The following is a 20,832-nucleotide window of genomic DNA, read 5'->3' as shown; positions in this document are numbered from 1 at the left end:
TGGTATTGGTTTACTTGCAACAGTCACTTTCATTTTGCCAGATTTTTTTAAGTGCACAGCAAACAGGTTTTGTGTTGATTATTCCACCTGAACTGTGAATTTCTGCAGTTCCTCCATAGTTACCCTGGGCTTTTTGGCTATTCCTCTACTTAGTGCTCACCTTGCTAGGCTAGTTAGCATTTGCATTTGTGCCATACTCTTTTGATTTTCAGATGATGAATTGAACAGTGCTCTATATGTACCTGTAATTTTGTAATTTAACCCTGCAATAAATTTCTCCACAACCTTACGCCTTAAATAAAGCAAAAAGTATATATGTAAAAATAATTTATTTTCAGGCGTAAATTGATTACATTTCAACAATCCAAATTTAAGTAAATAATCTCAAATCTTTAAATAAATAAAAAGTCATAGGTACATGGCAACTAGTTGCATTTACTTTTTGGGAGGAAGAAGTACTTGGTTAATGTTATTCTGCAGGATAGCTCTTGAGTACAATTTATGGATACTCTACCCACTGTGAGTAACTTCACTCAATGAATAACATACTTTAGCCATAAATGCACCAGACACTGACACCCACCAGTTTATGTTAAAGTGAGACTTATTGTTTGCAAACAAGATTTGTTGTTTTAGTCTTGTTTTCTATTTGTTGAGCCTGCTGAGCCATTAGGATGGCACACCTATACACACACACACACACACACATACATATATACATATAAAATATACTTCTTAGCTTCATAAATCTTTATAAAGTCTTTAAAAAAAAACCAGAATTTGCACATTACATTTTTTGGCTGTCTGATTGTAAAATCTAAATTCTGATGTTATCAAGCAAAATACGTTTTTACTTTTACTTGATTAATTTCTTGACTGGCTACTTTCCATAACTTTTTACTTTTACTTGTCTACAAATATATTTGAGTAGTGCTATTTTTACCTGAGAAAAAAAATTGGTTGCTGAACCCACCTGTGATCACAGCGAAGATGAATTTTCCCCCATTAACAGCCAACCTTTTATTTATTTATTTATTTATTTATTTATGTATTTATTTATGTATTTATTTATTACATGAGGCACACCTGTCACAGCCTCAAGCACACAGTCGACATTTCCTCTTATGTAGCAAAACATTAAACAAAAACGAAACAACAACAAAAATACAAAAACAAAAACGGTGCAGCGCCTATTTAAAATAAAAATAAAATTGTGGCGGGTTTATGATATTAAGTAGCATGGAAAGTTATAGCTATGTCTATACAAGACTTATTAAAGGAGAGGTAACGGCGAGTTCTGTGCAGGAAGGGGAAGTTTAGACAGTTTGAGGGGGGTTTCACATCAGCCAGCCGCCCCCGTGAGTCGCAGGGAAAAAAAGCTGCAGCGACGCGGTGGTCCCTCCAGAAGCGATGCTGGAGTTCACGGACACGAGTGAACGGCTCGAGGAGCGGCTTCTGTTATGACGCGCGCGGATTTAAAGCAAGATCAAAGTTTTTAATTTCATTTTCGCGTTGACCCGCTGTTCACAGACAGCGGAGATGGAGTACTGGAGGCAGTGCGCGGTGTGGCTGATCGGCTGCAATGTTCTGCCGGCGAACCACCGGGTCACGGCGGACACCGCGCAGGTGTTCGACCTGGCTCAGACCCTGCGGGACGGGGTGCTGCTGTGCCAGCTGCTCAACAACCTGAAGCCCCACACCATCAACCTGAAGGAGATCAACCTGAGGCCGCAAATGTCACAGGTAACGCTCAAAACACTGCGAGTCTGCTCGTTCTCGTTACGCGTGCGGGGAAAAGGTGAAATTGGCCATGAAAACGATTTAATAGTAAAGCCAATCATAGCCAAAAAACACACGATTCAGACTGTTTCTGAGCAGTCTGAGTCGAATCATTTAACTTTTCATGTTAAAGTATGGATCAAACTGTTCGATAAACACGACATACAGGCAGCAGGAGTGAACCTACATAGTCTTGTAAGTGATGGCCAGATGGGGCCCATAATTTGCAACACCAAAACCAAAACTGACAACAGAATTTCATTCACCCCTTTGCTTCTTCCCTATTTATTTCTTCATTGTTTGTTCCCCATAAATTAACATTATGCCCCTCAATTAATTAGAGTATCATTACAAAGTTAATCTATTTTAAGAATGAAATAAAAAAAATGAAGCTCATATAATCATTACATACAGATACAGATCTATATAAACCTTTTTCTATTCTAATTTTTAAGACTATGACATAACCTGTGAAAATGCAAAATTCAGTTTCTCAGAAAATTTGAATATTACAAAAGGACAATGGTAAAATTGTACTTAATACAGAGATGCTGGCATGTAGAATCATATGGAAGAACAGTTGTTCAGTAGAAAGTCACTGACATCCTCCAGATGGTGGTTGTTGTACAAACATCTTAGCTAAAGATGTTTGTCTGTTCAGACTAGTATTGAAGCATGTTCATGGAAAGTAAAGCGAAAGGAAAACGTGTGGAAAGAGCCTTTTCAAGCAGATATAGGAGTGGACATGTCAAAAGCAGCTGGATAAAGGCAACACCAGGGGCGGCTCCTGCATGTTTTATGAGACCTGTCCAAACTCTCTGAGTTTATTTTGTAAAAGTTTGTTACTATGACGGAATTTGATGTTTAATCTAATTAATTAAGCCTGTAAATTAAGGTTTTAAGAATTTATAGCCTAAAAAGCATGTTGAACTGATAATCTAAATATGTAATCATCTTGTCAATTGAGGGCGGCGAAGGGAGTCAAACACATTAAAAAAGGGAACGAGAAAGCATCCTAGCATAATATTAGTATTGTAATTAATTACAAATTATGCCTTTAAAAGTCCTGTATGTATAAAAATATGCACAGAGGACAATAAAGCAACACAGATGAAAGACAAGCAGTTTTTAAGAAGATTAACACACCAGGCTCACACAAATTTGAAACACAATTTATATTGGCACTCTGTAATATAGTTTTGCATAGTTATGAACCAACATTTACCCTTAATGCACTGCAAAAAAAAAAAAAGCTTATCAGATCAGCATGAGTTTTTTTCTTTCTAACTTTTGGCTCGATTTTAAAATAGGTCTTCTAATAATAAAGACTTGACGCTTCAGGCAAACATCTGGAACAAACTAATCTTCAGCATCCAGAGTTCTTTGGTGTTTTGCCAGACTGATTGGTATAAATGCTTTCTTCGAGTTATTGTCGATGGCTTTTTTTTTTTCAGTGGTTTAATTTGTTTAAAACTAATTAATTTGTTGGAGTTTATTTATTTATTTATTTATTTATTTATTTTTGCAGAAGCAAGTTGGAATAAAAATTTCCGTAGAGTATTAAAGTCTTTGCAGCCACTGGAGAGGGCTGATAAAATCCTGACTTTGATCCACCCGTTAGACAGGAAACATGTGCAGTTGTTGCAGCAGGAGAATGCTTGCTTGAGGAGGAGTTTGAAGCCCAGTAGCAAACACTTTTAGACATAAAGAATGTTGAATAAGAATTAAAAACATAAACATTTTTCTCAGGGAATTTGATAACAAGAGCTTCCTTGTCTATGTGTTTGTGATCACTGTCTTGTTATTAAGAATGCCCCAGTTAAGTTCTCCATTTGTCTTTCTTTAAGTTATATGTCTGCTGACCCCACATGCTGAAAAAACACGCTGAAACTATGATGCCCACCTCTCCAAATTTTGTATTTTGGCATGCTTTTGTAAAATTATGCGGAGTGACTGATTTCAGTTCAGTTTGAATTCAGTTTATTTATACAGCGCCGATTCCCAATGTCATCTTGAGACGCTATACAAAGAAGTCATTTCAGTTCAATCACACATACCTTCCACTTTGTCCTATTTATCAAACAAACAAATTCAGCTCGTTATTCAGGTTAGTTTAAGAAGTTTTATTATCTAATGAAACCCAGCAGTTTGCATTGAATCATTGACTTACAGCAACTTTAATTTTGATCTCAACTGACTGGGTCAAAAATTAATTATTTGATGCATCAAGATGCACACATGAATGATGGTAACTTTTTCAACAAAAGAAAAAACAAAAACAACGTCAAAACTCGATTATTGTAGTTTTTATTTACAATCTAAATATAAGGAAAAAAGGAACTGGTGAGCACCTAAATGCAGCACCTAGACAGTTTATGGTGAATATAGCATGCTGGGAAAAAATCCCATGACAAGATCCATGCCATATGAGGGATGTTTGAAATTTCAAATTTCAACAATGAGGTGGAAGTAAAACACTGCAAACTGGAAGCCTGTCAAACTGCGGATGCTAAAATTCCCACTAACTCAGGAAAGCTGAAGATAATTACAAAGATCGTTCCCACTATTCCCATTATAGAAGCTTTGTAGCAGCCTTTGGATTTAACATCCGCCCTCCAAGATACTTCATAGAAGATACTTCATACCTTACAATGAGACTAAAACAGAATAAGGCGATTACAAGCATGTTGTAGCGAGACATAGTTTCTAGAGACGTGCGTGTCTGGGGAGGGATCTGGGTAACTGTCAATTGATTATGATCGCATCTTAACCTTCTGAATTGTAATCACGTCAATTCAGAGTCCCCGAAGACTCCCAGTTCCAATCCAGAAGCTTAGAATAAAGTCCGTAACCAATTTTATCAATGTGTTTCAGAACATGTAAGGCGTGTGAAGGTCGTCACAGAGCATTTTGGTTTTACACACCATGATCAGCTTCTCGTGTGACACCTTGGCAACGAGAGACCTATTTATAGGCTGTCAGTTGATATTCATTCTTCATTAATGGGGAGCTGGATTGTACTCTGGACAACGGTCAATTTCACAAACACTTTGACATGTTCGGTATTTGTTTTGGTAATACTTTATTTGAAGGGGTTGAATAAGACTGTCAGGACACTGTCATAAACATGACATAACACCTGTCATGAACATGAATAAGCCTTCATGAATATTTATGACTGTTGTCATAAAGCGTCATTCGGTAAATTATGACACTTTTAATACAAAGTTGACATTATTCAAAATGTCTTTGTTATGACATCTTGACATTAACCAAGAAATCATTACTGTTTAAACTTTACCTTTAGTAACATAAAGTTACCTAATTTTTAAAGTGCAATCAGTAATACTTTTATAACAAATTTATATCACTAATGATTTCTTGGTTAATGTCAAGTTGTCATAATAAAGACATTTTGAATAATGTCAACTTTGTATTAAAAGTGTCATAATTTACCGACTGACACTTTATGACAACAGTCATAAATATTCATGAAGGCTTATTCATGTTCATGACATGTGTTTATGACAGTGTCATGACAGTCTTATTCACCCCCTTCAAATAAAGTGTTACCTTTGTTTTCCCTGCTGGACAGATTGCGTTTTCTCATTTGTATATATTCTGACAAGACAAAAGACATTGCACCAATGTGCATTAGCTGAACGTGAACAAAGTCTGGTAGGTTAATTTGCTTCTAACGAAGGCAAACAAGTCACCGGATGAGTTGTTGTGGTTTCCATAATATTTACGGATAGTTTATAGGTCATTCTTTGAACCTTGCTTCCTGTGCAGTCACAAACACAGATAACGTCAGTCATGATCATAGCTTCTAAAAGCTATGAGTTAGAGATCATAAAAGGAAACACAAGGAAGTAGATCTAACAATAACTTTGCAAAAAGCTATTACTGCAAAAAGAAGAAGAGAACGTACACAATATCGCAATTTAAAGCGGCATTAATTGGACTTGAAATCCTTTCTGGGTAGATACAGTTTCATGACCTAATTATGAACTGGGGTGGTTGGTATATGCTCTGGCCGTTCCATCTATGTCCTTTTTTCCCCTTCATTTAAAGACACTCAAAGTGAACTCGGAGTACAAGGACCCAAACAAAAGAATCTTGTGGCCTGCAGCTGTAGGCCATATGAGTATACGGTTAAGAGAGGCATGTGTGTCAGTAAGCTCCAGATTTGTAAATGGCATTTTCATTGTTCTCCACCCTCCCGAGCTATAATTTATAGAAATGAAAATGGGGACTTGAAGTGGATGAAGACAGCGAAAGAGGGAAGCATGCTATGAAGTCAACGTGTTAAGTTCAGCTAAACATTTTGGTTTCAATGCAAAATGATGGATACTCAATAAATCTTCTCCAATTTTTAGCACAATGTGTCTCACCTCTTCATAAAAAGCAAATCACAAACAAAATATAATTTGACTGTACACAGAAACATGAATAACCAAAGTAAAACAGGAAATTAAGGCTGCATAATACAAGTCTACAAGAAATGTATTGCTTTTGCAGAATCACTGTATGCGTCGCATGCATAACATGAACTGCTGGAACTGGCTTTTAATGATTATTTCCATACAGTTCTTCAGTCATAATACAGTACTAAAAACACCAACCCACAATAGCATTTTAAAGATAAACCACAAGATAGTCTGTAGCTTTTTTGTTTCATTCTGCCTGAAAGAAACAGAACAGCTACGGCACAAGGGACTGTACACAAGAGCTCTGACTCTAGATTCAGAAGCATGAGGCTTCTGGTGCTGCACAGCCATCATGTTCAAGCACTTCCTCTGCAGAGTACCAGGGCCCCAGGGGGCGGTGGAGTGATTACAGGCGTCTCCACGATGAGCCGATGAGATAAAGAGGAGCCTATCTGTTCTCTAGAATCTTCAAAGAAACTTCTCAGGTTTCATTTTGAGCAATTGCATAATCACATTTTAGATCAATCGCAGTTTCACGAGGGTTTAGAAAAATTAATTGCACTGGTAAATTTGTTTATCCATTATTTTTAATTTTGATTTATTAGAAAAAAAAACAACCCAAAAAACATTTCTTGTACGACACAAATGGTGAATATGAATTTCCGAACTCTTTAAATCCTCAGTCATAACCATACACGCTCATCGTATAGCTGACACCTGGCTTTCCACTGACCCATAGATCCTGGTAGGAAGTGACACTAAAAGAGGGCACAGTTTGGGGTTTCGTTCGTACTGATAAACGTTTAGTTTTCACTTTCAGTTTTCAGAACATGTGGATCACATTCACTATGATGGGAGTAACTTCATACTCCTTGTGCTGCCGGTATATTGTGTATGCCTGATTATATATATATATATATATATATATATATATATATATATATATATATATATATATATATATATATATATAAAAAAAAAATAAAAAAATTCCCTTCTCACCCTCCGCGGGTGGTCTCTTTCATCCTCTGAGCTCGGGTCCTCTACCAGAGGCCTGGGAGCTTGAGGGTTCTGCGCAGTATCTTGGCTGTGCCTAGAACTGCACATTTCTGGACTGAGATGTCTGATGTTGTTCCTGGGATCTGTTTGAGCCACTGCTCCAGTTTGGGGGTGACTGCCCCGAGGGCCCCTATGACCACAGGCACCACTGTGGTCTTCACCTTCCAGGCCTTCTCCAGTTCCTCTCTGAGGCCCTGGTATTTCTCCAGTTTCTCATGCTCCTTTTTCCTGATGTTGTGGTCACTTGGTATTGCTACATCCACCACAACGGCTTTCCTCTGTTCTTTATCCACCACCACAATGTCCGGTTGGTTCGCCATTACCATCTTGTCTGTTTGGATCTGGAGGTCCCACAGGATCTTAGCTCGGTCATTCTCCACCACCTTTGGGGGTGTTCCCCACTTTGACCTCGGGGCTTCCAGTCCATATTCGGCACAGATGTTCCTGTACACTATGCCCGCCACTTGGTTATGTCGTTCCATGTATGCTTTCCCTGCCAGCATCTTGCACCCTGCTGTTATGTGCTGGACTGTCTCAGAGGCCTCCTTGCACAACCTACACCTTGGGTCTTGTCTGGTGTGGTAGATCTGAGCCTCTATTGCTCTGGTGTTTAGTGCCTGTTCCTGGGCGGCCAGGATGAGGGCCTCTGTGCTGTCCTTGAGTCCAGCTTTCTCCAGCCATTGGTAGGATTTCCTGATATCAGCCACTTCAGTTATTTGTCGGTGGTACATCCCATGTAGGGGCTTGTCTTCCCATGATGGTTCCTCCAGCACCTCGTCCTCTGTTCCCCATTGTCTGAGACATTCGCTGAGCACATCGTCCATTGAGGCTTTGTCCTTGATGTATTTATGGATCTTGGATGTTTCATCCTGGACAGTGGCTCTCACACTCACTAGTCCTCTGCCTCCTTCCTTACGGCTTGTGTACAGTCTCAGGGTGCTGGATTTGGGGTGGAACCCTCCATGCATGGTTAGCAGCTTCCGAGTCTTAACGTCCGTGGCCTTCATCTCTTCCATTGGCCAGCTAATTATTCTGGCAGGGTATCTGATTACTGGTAAGGCATAGCTGTTTATTGCACGGATCTTGTTCTTGCCATTGAGCTGGCTTCTCAGGACTTGCCTTATTCGTTGGATATATATATATATATATATATATATATATACCTCTTTTCTTTTTTTACATTAAATTTGCAAATATTGGTCTATTTTGAGTCATCTGTATATAGCTGGCCAACATAAGGTAGAGTATAACTGAAAAAAATTAAAGGAAAACTGAACAAAGCTTTCCCATAAAAAAGAATAAAAACCTCAAATATAGTTTGGATTTGTTTTGTTGGCCTCCTTTAGTCTAACACCTAAAAATAAAACTGCAGCAGAGGTCTAAAAATGAGGGTCAAGTAATAACAATGTGTAACAATGTGTGAGGACTTTATTCCTCGCACATGGTTCTAGATTTTTGCACTAGAACTTCAGCAATTCCTTGAAGTATACTTAAGTGTGTAAGCACATAATTTAGAGTGACCAGATTAACATGAGATAATTAGAGAGGGAAATGTGGTTTTCACACTGAGTGATGAGAGTCAAGAAGCTGAAGTTGTCGCCTAACTAACTGCTTCTCTGATTCATGTTGTGGAAACCAAACACCTTCTTTGTGGGTCTAATGTGAAGAAAGTTTTCAAATCACGTCATTAAATAGAAGAACACTAAAAATCTGTGCAAAACAAATTATTCTCAAGAAATATGTTTTCATGTTGCTATTAAGTTTATTTTTGTTCCTAAACTAGCATAAGGCTAACTAACATAAGGATTTTTTTTTTACGATAATTACTTGTATTCAGCTGTAACTAATTACCTTTGCTGTAAATGATTATGTTGATTTTCTTGATTGCTCAGTGTGATGGTCTTGTGGAAGTGCAGAACTCAGAAGAGATCTTTGAAAGCAAAGTCACTCATAAAGCAACAGAAACTGTGAGATAAATGTCAAGTATATGGTGAAGAATTTCCCAGGAAACTTCTGCTGAATGAAATGAAACCAAGCTCAACTTTCTTCAGAATTCAAAATTGACAGTTTAATTAAACATCTACAGTAAACGACTGCTTGCATTTGTAAGCATGCATTTTTAAGAAATTAATTTCAGGTAAATGCAAAGCAGAACAGTATTTTCAAAAGTGTTTATTTTTTTTTGCTGAATGTGATTGTCTTCTCCTTTTAGTTCTTGTGCCTGAAGAACATCAGGACGTTCCTGTCTTCCTGCTGTGATGTGTTCGGCATGAAGAAAAGTGACTTATTTGAAGCCTTTGACCTTTTTGATGTCAGAGATTTTGGAAAGGTGAGCCAACCACTCATCCTATCTGTTTATTGCTGCATCTCTGAGGAAGTCTGTATTCGAAACATGGGGAGTTCAACTTTACTCTACTTTATGTTTATAGCTGCTCTCCTGTGATTTTTAGCTACCGCTCTTTAGCTGTCTCAGATTGCATGTTGATATCATAGACCACAGGATCTTTTAAAAATGTTGACTTTAGATAATTATATTTTCTAGTTCATGTTTTAAAATACAATTGGGCTAAGAAATGTAAAACTGCTTTGGGTTGTTCCTCTATGATCATACATTAAAATATTACAAACGTATCACCGTTTGAGAAAAAGACGACAAAATGTGTATTATTTTTCTATGGAGTAAGATTAAAAGGACGCCCTCCAGATATTTTGCATATTTATATCCTCTGTGTCTAACTCTCACACATTTGTATAATTATCTTATAATACATATAATGTCAGAACTGGTGTCTGCTGAAGGATGCTACGCAAAAAAAATTTGACTTGATTTGAAGAAAATGGACAAGCGGCCGACATAAACAAATTATTTTTTCACGCCTGATCACATCTGATATGATGAATTGTCTTACATATTTGCTTTTGTATTTCCATCTTCCTCATCATTTTTTATAAATTGATACAGTCTGAAGATCTTATTATATGAAAAGCAGTTTGAGATACCCATTTAAAGAGCATGGCTAATAATAGATAATAATAGTATTTTTCTGTAAATGTTGCCATGTGTTTAATTAACTTGTCATAATCTTGTGTATTATACCCATATGAAACTAAAAGGATTTAGTTGTGCAGCCATTTGCCGCTTATTACTCAGACACACTTCTGAAGGATTATCTGCCTTTTCTGCTTGTGCTTTATTGTGATAGCTGGTTCAGAGTGCATGACCAGGTCAGCATGTCAGTGTTGCTCTCTGCCTTATTACCAGAGTGACTCCTGTTCACAGTTGAAAAGCCAAGTGTAACACCTCTGAAGAAACCGCACAGACTGAGAGTCATCTTGTTCTCTCCATTTCCTTAGCTGAGAGCACCTGAGAGCAACTTTTTACCCAAAGCACAAACATTCATGTGCAGCCTCTCAGGAAAAAGCTTTTTGAATGTTTTGAAGCCTTCACCTATTGGGTTTTTGTGATGCAGGTGCATCTTAGTAAATTCAGCGATTGAATTAAGTGATTGAATTCATACTTGTGTTATAGATTCATTGTCAGGGTGATGTGTTTCAAGGGTTAACTTCAGGTTTTGATGATTACAGCTATAAAAATCCAAATCCAGTTTTTCCTGAAAATTAAATTACTGCATAAGATGAGGGGGAAAAAAATGTCAATATATTGAATAAGTTGAAAAATATTTTTCCATTTACTATTTGCACCTAAAACGTGGTTGAGACTCTATGTATATTCATTATTGGGTCATGGGATGAAAGTGACCAGCCTTGTGGTGCTTTTGAGATAATAAGGAAGTCCAGGTTGCCTGAGTTGTGGGTGTCAGCTCATGTTCATTGTTGGGGAATCTGCGTGGACAGATCACATTGCTCCTGAAAACATCATTGACTGTGCAAATTTCACCGTGGATCTCATAAATTTAGATTCTGTGCCTCTCTGTTTTTCTTTCAGTTTGTAGGATCAAAATTTCAAAAGACATGCAAAATCTGAAAAGAGGTCTTTGGACCAATAAGCAACAGTCCAGTCCTTTGTGTTCTTAAACATTAATGGTGATGGAGTGGGTCCACACCAGGAAGGAGGCATTACAGCCCATGTCCTGGAAGCCTCTCTTTGTAAAGATCTGACACCACCTCTAGTCCAGGTTTTGTGAATCTCCCCAAGCTCTTGAATATGGCTTGCTTCATAATTTTTTGATGGCTGCAGTTATCCATGTTGCTTGTGCATTTTTTTGTATCAGCGTTTTTTTTTCTTCCACTAAACTTTCTGCATAAAATGCTTGGATGGAGTACTCTATAAACAACCAGCATTTTTGGCAGCAGTCTTCCTCATGATTCCGTATGTCATAGCCAAACTATGATGTAATGTTTCTGTATTAAAATTACATTTTCGCTGATATCAATTAGTTTTCCCACATTTTCCTAAATTTTATTCACCAATTCCCCCACTAATCTCTATAACTTTAGCCTCTCAGCCACATAATGTCAACATCAGGTGGACGCATTGAGAACAGCTGGTGTCCATACTGGCCAAATATATTATCCTTATGTGGAGCATGCACTGTTGAAATATATCTGACCAAATACCGCATTCAAAGTCTTTGGTGACTGAAGTGTTGCACACTGCGATTAAATATATGGTGTAGTTTTTGTCTTCTGTATTATTGTTAGTGATAAGTCGGAGTCTTCAAACATGCTAAGAATTTTACACTTGAAATACTTTTTAGTCTTAAAACTTTTGATCTTTTTTTAGATTCTATTAAGTTTTGGAGGATATAATGTAGTTTATGACTGCCCCTGAATCTGAATAATTTAGTTTGAGCTGTGTGCATCCCTGTTACTTTCCTTTCTTCAGTCCAGTGTGTTGTGACCTAAAGAAGCTTCCAGTTAATCTGGCTGCTGATAATCCCACAGGGGAGGTGCCCTCTGCAAATATGTACAGTACATGCAAGCCGGGCTGCATAATCTCAGTCATGTTCAAGGGTTATCCATCAAGTGGACATGCTTGCGGTGGGAAAAGGATTGCTCTGTAGCATAGAAATATGGGTTTCCGTAGGTTGGACTGTGTGATTGAGTTGGATTTGCCCCAGAAAGGGCTGTACAGCTAAACAAGAAGTGGTCAATCTCTTCCTTATTTTGAACATTCACAAGAGAACATCGTAAATCTCAGGCGGTCTAATCCACTCGGGTTTGAGTTGTGCCAACTGTGCCCATAGACTGAGCATTAGTCTGCTGAATATCTAATGAGAGCTCTCTAACCTACATTCCTCCGAGTTACTACAAGCTGCGCTGCAGGCTGCTTCAATGAGTTTATGCAGCAGCATGAAGGCTCCAGGCTGCGGAGGAGAACTGAAGAAGCAAAAGGAATTTCTTTCTTTCTTCACTATGAAATAAAGTAGCCCCTTCTTTGCGTTTTTAATCTTAAGTGACACATTTTGGGGTTGGACAGTTTGAGGAAATTACAGACTGTAAATGTCTTCAGTGGGAATTTTGAGAGACCGCTATCTTGTTCAGTTAGCCTGTTCGTCTTAAAGGTGAAAGAGAGAAGTCTTTGCTCTCTCTCGGTGTTGTCAAATTTTATTCCTAAAATAACAATAAAAAAAGGAAAATGATTAAGTTTGAAATAAACACATTTCATTCTTAATTGGACATCTTTCTTAATACTTATTTTAACATAAGAAATATGTATTTTTCTTTAGGGTTAGCATAAATCTCTGACGCTTATCTGGACTTGACTCTGTTAATTTTGGTCTTACTAGAATCTAACGTTTTTTCTAACTTGCTTTCAATTTAAGACAATTTGTAAATGGTTAAAGACATGTTTGTGCATAGCACTTTATCCCCAAAGCACTTCACAATACATGCAGTCATTCATGTAAGCATTCTCACAATGATGGTGGCAAGCTGAATTTGAGGTGCCTATGATCTTAAATAAAGTAAATTTGTTGATTCAGGAATTTAACAGGTAAGACAAAGCAGCACGTTTATTATTATTCACATTGTGTGTAAAAACACAATTCAAAGTGCTTTACAGAAATATCAAGAGTAAGGGATTAAAAGCAGATATTAAAAACACAGACAAAGGCAAAACAAATGAAATACAAGGAAAAAGCATTCAACTAAATTAGAAATAAAAAAAATGTAGATAAAATGCTTTCTGCTGCCACATGCACAGCTAAAAGGAAATGTTTCCACCTTGATTTAAAGATTGTCAGAGTCAAGTCATGTCCCACTTTTTCAAACTGTTCTAGATTTTAGGAGCAAAACACTGAAATGCAACATCACCAGCCGAAGACCACTACCTGACGTTGAGTCTGAACTGGTTCATATGGCAAAGAAATGTACTTTGGCGCTAGACCACGAAGGCACTTATGCACAAGCTGTTTTAAAGTCAGTTCTCTGTGCGACAGGAAGTCTGTGCAGAGACCTGAGTGCTGGACTAATATGGTCGTATTTCCTGGTTCTAGTAAGAACTCTTGCAGCAGCGTTCTGAGTTTTCTGCAGCCGTATCAGAGCTCACTTAGAGAGCTAAGTGAGAGCCTCCTGCTGGAGACGAAAGCATGGATTAATCGTTCTCAGTCTGGTTTAAACACTGTTCCTTTGATCCGAGCAATGTTTTTTAGATGATAAAAAACTGTCTATGTTGTCGATTTAATATGGCTGTTAACATTTTTGTCTGAATTCAATATTATCCCTGATTATTACGTTCAAGAGAGAGAGACAGAGTCTCAAATTGATTGATCTGGAAATGTTCCAGTCTGAAGTGAGATGTTGACTAGATGAGCGAGTTGTAGTAACAAGCTGTTCATTACAGATTTTAGGAATCTAGTCGGTAACTCATCAGCATGTTGACGGAGTCCGAACAATATTTTTGACTGTTTTGTCAGAGACAGATGTGAAATGTGTCAAAGTTAGATGTGCAACAGGGTGCAAAGGTATTTGTGTTGTGGAGATTTTTGATGCTTTGAACTTTACCATTAAAGAATATTGCAAACTCATTAAACTTTGATGAAGAAATAAGTTTAAAGAGCAAGATAAAAACTGGAAGGTTTTTTCATTTCTTTGTGGTAACAAGAGTTGTCCCCACAGTTTTTGATGATTTCAGAAAAGTACATCTCCCCTCGTTCTCCGCAAAGTCTGGCCTGATCTGCAAGGTTTTCTTTGTAGGTCTCAAAGTGAACAAGGAGATTTGATTTGCATCATTTTCATTCTGCTCTTAGCCGCTCGCTTTCATGTGCCATAACAGAATCTTAGTTTTCTCCATGGTGCCTCGTCTGTCCGTTTGGTAGCCGCAGAAGTTTGCAAAGGGACTTAAATTCCATTTGTTTTCTGCCATTTTCCTGTCTCTACCAGGTCGGCCTGTGGTAGACCAACATTTCTGTTTTTCTGCACGACAACAAATACTTCCACATGATCCTCATTTCATGTTTTATGCACCAGTTACATGTGACAAGAGAATATTTGAGACAAAATAACAATTGGATCATGTTACAAATCAGCAAAGTAAAATACAATAAATAAACTTTCTATTTCCATTTAAACTGTCAGCATTTATCTTCCTGTTGTTATTTTATAAATGAAAGTGGCACATTTTTAAGCTTGCTTAGAAAACAACCTTGCAGAGACAAACTTTGAATACAACTGAAAATACAATTAACTAATTGGGACAACAAACCATCTAAAATGTGGGTACTCAAAAACAAAATGCAAATTTTTGATTGTTTTAAGAATCGTACCACTCCACTTACTAAAACTGAGGAGGTACAATGTCCAAATACACCAAAAACCAAGACTTCTTTACTTATTAGCACTTTTAAAACAGCATAACTGACCAAAGCTGAGTGAACACTTCAAAGTGGAGACAAGTGCTAAACTGTACAGTTAACCGAAATGACTGTTTCTGGAGGTTACTTTATGGCAGGAAAAAAGATTTATTTAATAAAATCACCTTTTTCACTCTGCCCTCGGCGTAGAAGTTGCATTTACTAAAACAGGCCACAATAACCGAGGCGGTTGGACGTCAGCTAACTTTCTGGGTTTGCATTGCAAGTCACATGTGGCTTAACCAGACAAACTTGGTGTGAGAGCAGTTTGTTTTTAAGATTTAAAATCAGTCAGAAAAAAGTTTTCATCATTCATGATCAGATCGAAGTTTGTAATGCTAAGAAACTTGCAGCAGTTTTCTTGAATAAGCACTTTAGAGCAGAGTGGGATAGAGTACCCAACAAATTTACTCAGGTAGGAATAGCGCTGCTCAACTTATTACTTTTACCAAAGTAAAAGTAATTTGTATCCATCCAAAAATATTAGTCAAGTAAGAGTAAAAAGCATCTAACATCTAATTTAAAATTTAAAAATGATGTCAATAGAGAGACAAACAGTATGAAGTTGTGTTCAGATTTTTACAAAAATGAAAAAAAAAAAAGATTACAAACAAATAAATTACAAAATAACAAATTAAGGCAGAAGAAACACTTTTCAACGTACATTTTTTTAATATATAAAACTTGTGAAACAAACACAGTGGTATGTGTGTGTTGTCTTTTTCACTATCAAATGCCTCGGCAGGCTCAGCATGTACAAACTAACATCAGAAGAACAAAGCTTGTGTTGAAACAAGAATTTTCATCCAGACATAAACTGTAGCTGTATATTTATATCTGGTGCATCTTGGGTTGAAATTTCTTTCTCTTCATTTATTGAACTTAATAACAGTGTGCAGAGTATCCAGAAATATTACTCAAGTAAGAGTTGTGGTACCAACTCCTAAAAGTAAAACGTCTTAGCTCCTACGTTTAGGAGCTAAGTCGGTGTAATAAAAAGGCTGTAAATACTTAAAAGCAACAATACTGATGTTTAAAACCATTTTGCATCCATGGGAAATATTTATTTTGCTTTAGGTTGAAAAAGAGCTTAGTTGCTTTTAATAACCTGTAGCGAAACAAATGTTTTTTTTTTTAAAGAGGTTTTCAAGCTGGTCTCAAGACTCTTTCAAGTTTCAAGTACACCTGTGTGCTCCAAAGCCGCAGCATTTATTCACACAGGAAGAGGACATAAACTGCGGCTACACAGGCTGTTAGTTCTAAGCCGTCAGATGTCTGTTTATGTTTTTATAAAACATGTTTGTAAATCCAAACCCCCTGAATAAAGCAAATAGTAATGCAGGTTATTGACATTTAATACTATTCTATGCCAGAGACTTCTGGAAAACGTCATAATAATAGTAATATGAGCTAAACTTTACTTTTTCTCATGCAGTGTCTAGTACTAAGTTGGAGTTGGAGAAAATGTGAATTATAGCACCGAGACATAATCATAGGAGAATTGCATAGGTGGATTTTATTTTATTTTTTTGTCCGATGAAAATATTATTAATATTAATAATATTATTATTATTATTTTGATAACTGCCATGCACTCATTCAATTAAGTAAACTTTGAAGGGAAACAACGGAAGAATTGATTTTATCACTGTCACTTTTTGCACACTTTAAAATGTCATAACAGCGTCTTTTAGACACACTGAAACTAATACGAAGGGTTTCATATCTAAAGCCGATATGTGTGTGCCAGCTTTCATCGTACTGACACACAGTGTGACGGACGGGTGTGAGTTGGAGGTAACGTGACCATTTCCTGCAGAGCATGCATGTGCGTGAGGCTGTCACCGTGGCTTCTTTCACTTTCATGATTTGAGTTTTAATTCAGTGACTCAATAAGTATTGAGTAACTTGTCACTTGAAATGATTAACTTAGATCACAATAACAATAATAATAATTAAAAAAAAACACATACTTGTTTGCAAATGTTCACTGCCTTCATGCAGAGTGAGTTTTTAAATTAACTTTAGAAAAATGTCTGAAGCTGAATAATTTAATTACATGATATAAAAATAAAAAAAAATTCAATTTATTAAGATAAATTATACTCACAGTATAGTGAGTATAATTTAGGAGGTTAAATTGCTCATTAACACAAATTGCGAATCAGCCAATCACATGGCAGCATCTCTGTCTGAAGTTGCTTTGAACTAAGAAAGAAAGAAAAAAAGACATAAACACGAACTGAGTTGAAACTTTTTGCCAGCAGTTTTCAACTTGGTATACGCTGGATTGAATTATTTGCTTTAAAAAAACTCAAGGTGAAACTAAATAAGTTGTGGCACAAGCAAAGCTCCCTGCAGCTCTGCCTGTTGCTTTAACTTGTCCAAACGGTGTTGGAGTCTCAGTAGAAGCACACACTAGACTAAACAATGATGTTGTCAAGAAGACTCTGCTGTCAGGAGGTGCTTTCCCACCAGGTGTTCTCATACGGTGCATTCAAGTGCAACTCGTGCACCGGGATGTCTGTATATCAAAACATCTGAATATGGTTTTAATAATAAATATCTGCACAATCTTATTTAAAAATCACCAAGAAAAAAAAAACATTGCTTTTCCAGTGTTTTTTTATTTTTTTATTTTTTTATAAGAACAAGTATTTTAAATGTAAATCCACCTACTTTCAGTTATTCTTGAAAACACAACTTGAAAAAGATATGTGATTATTTGTACACAAGTCACAAAAATTGTCTATAAATGTTTCTATAAAAATTGACATTTGGCAACCGCATCATACAAAGTACGACAGTGATAGCACGATTTTCAAAGAGAAAAATTAAATATGTATGTGTGTAAAATGAATGATAGCAAAGTAGTTGTTTTAATTGGCATTATCTGACAGAAGTGTCAAGTTTAGATTTAGGCAGATGCGCATCATGAAAACAGGAAGGGTGTGGGCACAAGCGGCAAATAAAAATATATAATATAATGTATTTGTCGATTTCTATGCAGTTAATGGGAAGTTGATATCTCCTACCTGTGGCTGAGAATAGTGTGACTCTTTTTACATGGTTTGTGTGAGACTCTGCTGATTTTTTTTATGGCCCTAGGGTTGAAATGAGTTTCTGCGTTTTGATCTTTTGGGAAGGTGGGTGGGGTGCCATTTTTGCGAGAACAATCACTTTGGTTAGTGTGTAAAATTTCCCACTTGCCCCAAAACAGGGTTTATTTATCCAGTGGCCTGTAACACAAAGACATGCTTTTATTCTTGTGTCTTAGGTAACTTTATAGGTTAAAGAAGGCACCATTTATGCTGAAGAACAGTTGCCTCAAATTAGTAAGGAAATACCAAACCTAACCCTGCATGTATTCAGCCAGCACACATTCTTCAAGCCGGCTGTTCAAGCTTGTTAAGCAAATTGTGAAAGAATATTTCACAATTTGACACCTGTAGCATTGGTAAGATGCAACTTTAAACTATTTTAAAGTTTCAAAAATCATTCAATATACATTTAATTTAAAATCTGTTGAAAGGAAATAACAAGGATGAACTCTTTCCTAATCAGGGAGTCAAATTGTTATGAACTTTGGAGAAAGAATGAGGAGAGTTTGTGTATTTTTCATCAATATCACATCACAGATCAAAGTAAATAGGCATAATGAAAGAATGCACTATATTTCTAATTTATATACTTGAATAAAAGAAGCAGTTGCTTTCAGAAGGATCGTTGACAACCACATTGTTAGAAGAAGCAAAATCAGACCTGTCAAGTTTTAGACTTGAGAATACCGGGAAATATACATCCACCCTCTGCTGAGGAGGAAGAAAGGGGGAGAAAACTACGAACTACTGTAGAAGCGGGGGGGAATGCGATGTAATTACTCTAATACGGGACTGTTTCTAGGTCAAAGTGAGAGACTTGACATGACTGTGGTCATTGTGTTACCTCTCAGTGTACCAGATTAGGGTTTTTTCTCTCAGTTCTCTCTGTTCTGTGTCTCAGCTCAGCTAAGACGGATGTTCAACACACACAGGGTGGTTGTTCCTTGGCAGAGTGGTAGAAGCTGCCATTCTCTCGCCAAGAATCACAAAGTTTTTTTTTTTTTTTTTTTTTTTTTTTTTTTTACATAATTTCCAAGTTTTAATCCCTCCTGAACTAAATAAAAAAAAAAAAAAAAAAAAAAAAAAAACAAGCAAAAAAACCCCTTAAAATCTTACAGGTATCACAAAAATATAACGAGCTAAATGAAACTTTATTTAACGAGCTCTTTAATCCACCCGGCAGAGGCGGTCCTAGCCTGTTTGGCTCCCTGGGCAAAAATCTTGTAAGTCGTTCTGACCTGAGTTTGATTCCATTTGGGCTTTTTATTTTGGTCATGGGTTTCTTTTGGATTCTTCTCTCTCTGTGTTACATAAACCAAGACTAAAGACTTCTTAGACTTATTCCTTAAAGCCTCGTGAATTGACTTGATCTGAGACTCGAGTTGTATTTCTATCATCAGCAGTGAAAGCGAGCCAGTATTTTAGCTATAGACCACAGTAGTTCTGACAGTTGATGTGCTGCACTAAGCTTGAATAGGCTTAAAATAAGCTTAAAATAAGCTTAAATAGTCTCATAGCAATCTGTAAATGTTAACTGCGGCTTCATAATTTAGACTTTTGAGGCCTTCTCTAATTGTTAAGCTATTGTTTCATCACAAGGACAGTTACTGCTAAGAAATATCAAAACAAAAGTACTTCCTGTCCAGTTTATTGAGATTATTTTGTATTATTTGCACAGATGATAAAAACAATGGTAATGTAAATCGAGATATTTCACACACTCATTCAGAAATATGGTTGTTTTTGTTTCGCCAGGTTATGGACACTCTGTCAAAGCTCTCCCACACAACAATCGCACAGCAAGGAGGATTCAAGTAAGTCCAGTAAATATTTCTTAAACACATTTAAACTACTTTCTGCTTGCACCTCTGTTTCATTTCCATCCAGCACCTCCGCCTCCGCCTTCCCTCTTTACCGACACTGCAGCCAACACTGCAGCCGCAAGTCACCCACCAATTTCCAGTTAACTTCATTATAAGCAGTGTTGAAAAATATTTTTTTCTTAATAAACAATTTGATTATCCAACAGTAAAAACAAACAAACAAAAAGAAACAGAAGAGAGAACCAGACGTTAATAAAACCTAAGTTTTATTTAGGTTTTCGAATTTAGTATTTCACCTCTTGTCCAGGTTTTGAGAAATCTCATCTAACACATCACTACATTTAGAGATAAAAAGTCACTTTTGCTCCTCTTTTTCTCCTTTATTGACTGAAGTCTCCCTGCTTTCCCTTCTCTTCCAGGCCGTTTCCGCTGGAGGAGAGCCTGAAAGACGAGGAGATTTACAACAACCTGGAGGACCTGCTTGAGTACGTATGAGTCTTGTCTCTGTGGGCCCTTTGGGGGTGTTGATGGCGCGCGATTATTTCATTCAGAAGAAGATTTAGCTTCTTGCGTCCGGGCTCTCCAGGGGGTCTGCAGCCACCCACATGTTTGGTAAAAGGCTTTGCTTGGTTTCCCTCTTACTGTCAGAGAAAACAAATGAGTAATTTGGCACGTTTTTGCTGAGTCTAGCTGTTCCACCCCCATTAAGATTCTCAATGGGAGCTGTTGACAGTGTGATTGATAGAAAAGAATAAAATTTTGAGAGCACATGGGGCAACTGCAATGTTTGTGTTTGTTTCTTGCCACATCAGTGTTGCAGACCAGT

At 37.0% G+C, this 20,832-nt stretch overlaps 1 protein-coding gene across 2 annotated transcripts in view; it reads left to right on the top strand.

Moving 5' to 3' along the window:
* The first annotated feature begins 858 nt into the window (after nucleotides 1–858).
* Nucleotides 859–20,832, top strand: part of LOC106924132 (guanine nucleotide exchange factor VAV3-like) — a 63,171-nt gene continuing 43,197 nt past the window's right edge. The window contains exons 1-4 of one of the 2 annotated variants that reach the window (XR_015765915.1): nucleotides 859–1,743; nucleotides 9,481–9,597; nucleotides 19,939–19,997; nucleotides 20,426–20,491. Coding sequence is in view for 1 of the 2 variants with exons in the window: in XM_088014968.1 (XP_087871094.1) it covers nucleotides 1,540–1,743; nucleotides 9,481–9,597; nucleotides 19,939–19,997; nucleotides 20,426–20,491 (446 nt within the window). In the remaining variant the exon portion in view is untranslated. The remainder of the gene's footprint in view (nucleotides 1,744–9,480; nucleotides 9,598–19,938; nucleotides 19,998–20,425; nucleotides 20,492–20,832) is intronic. The other variant, XM_088014968.1, reaches the window with a different exon arrangement.

Source organism: Poecilia mexicana, unplaced genomic scaffold (assembly GCF_051168715.1).
Source record: "Poecilia mexicana isolate PSO_F unplaced genomic scaffold, ASM5116871v1 scaffold_17, whole genome shotgun sequence".
Taxonomy (NCBI): Eukaryota; Metazoa; Chordata; class Actinopteri; order Cyprinodontiformes; family Poeciliidae; genus Poecilia; species Poecilia mexicana.
The sequence above is the reverse complement of the archived record's forward strand: the minus strand, read 5'-3'. Positions and strand labels throughout refer to the sequence as shown.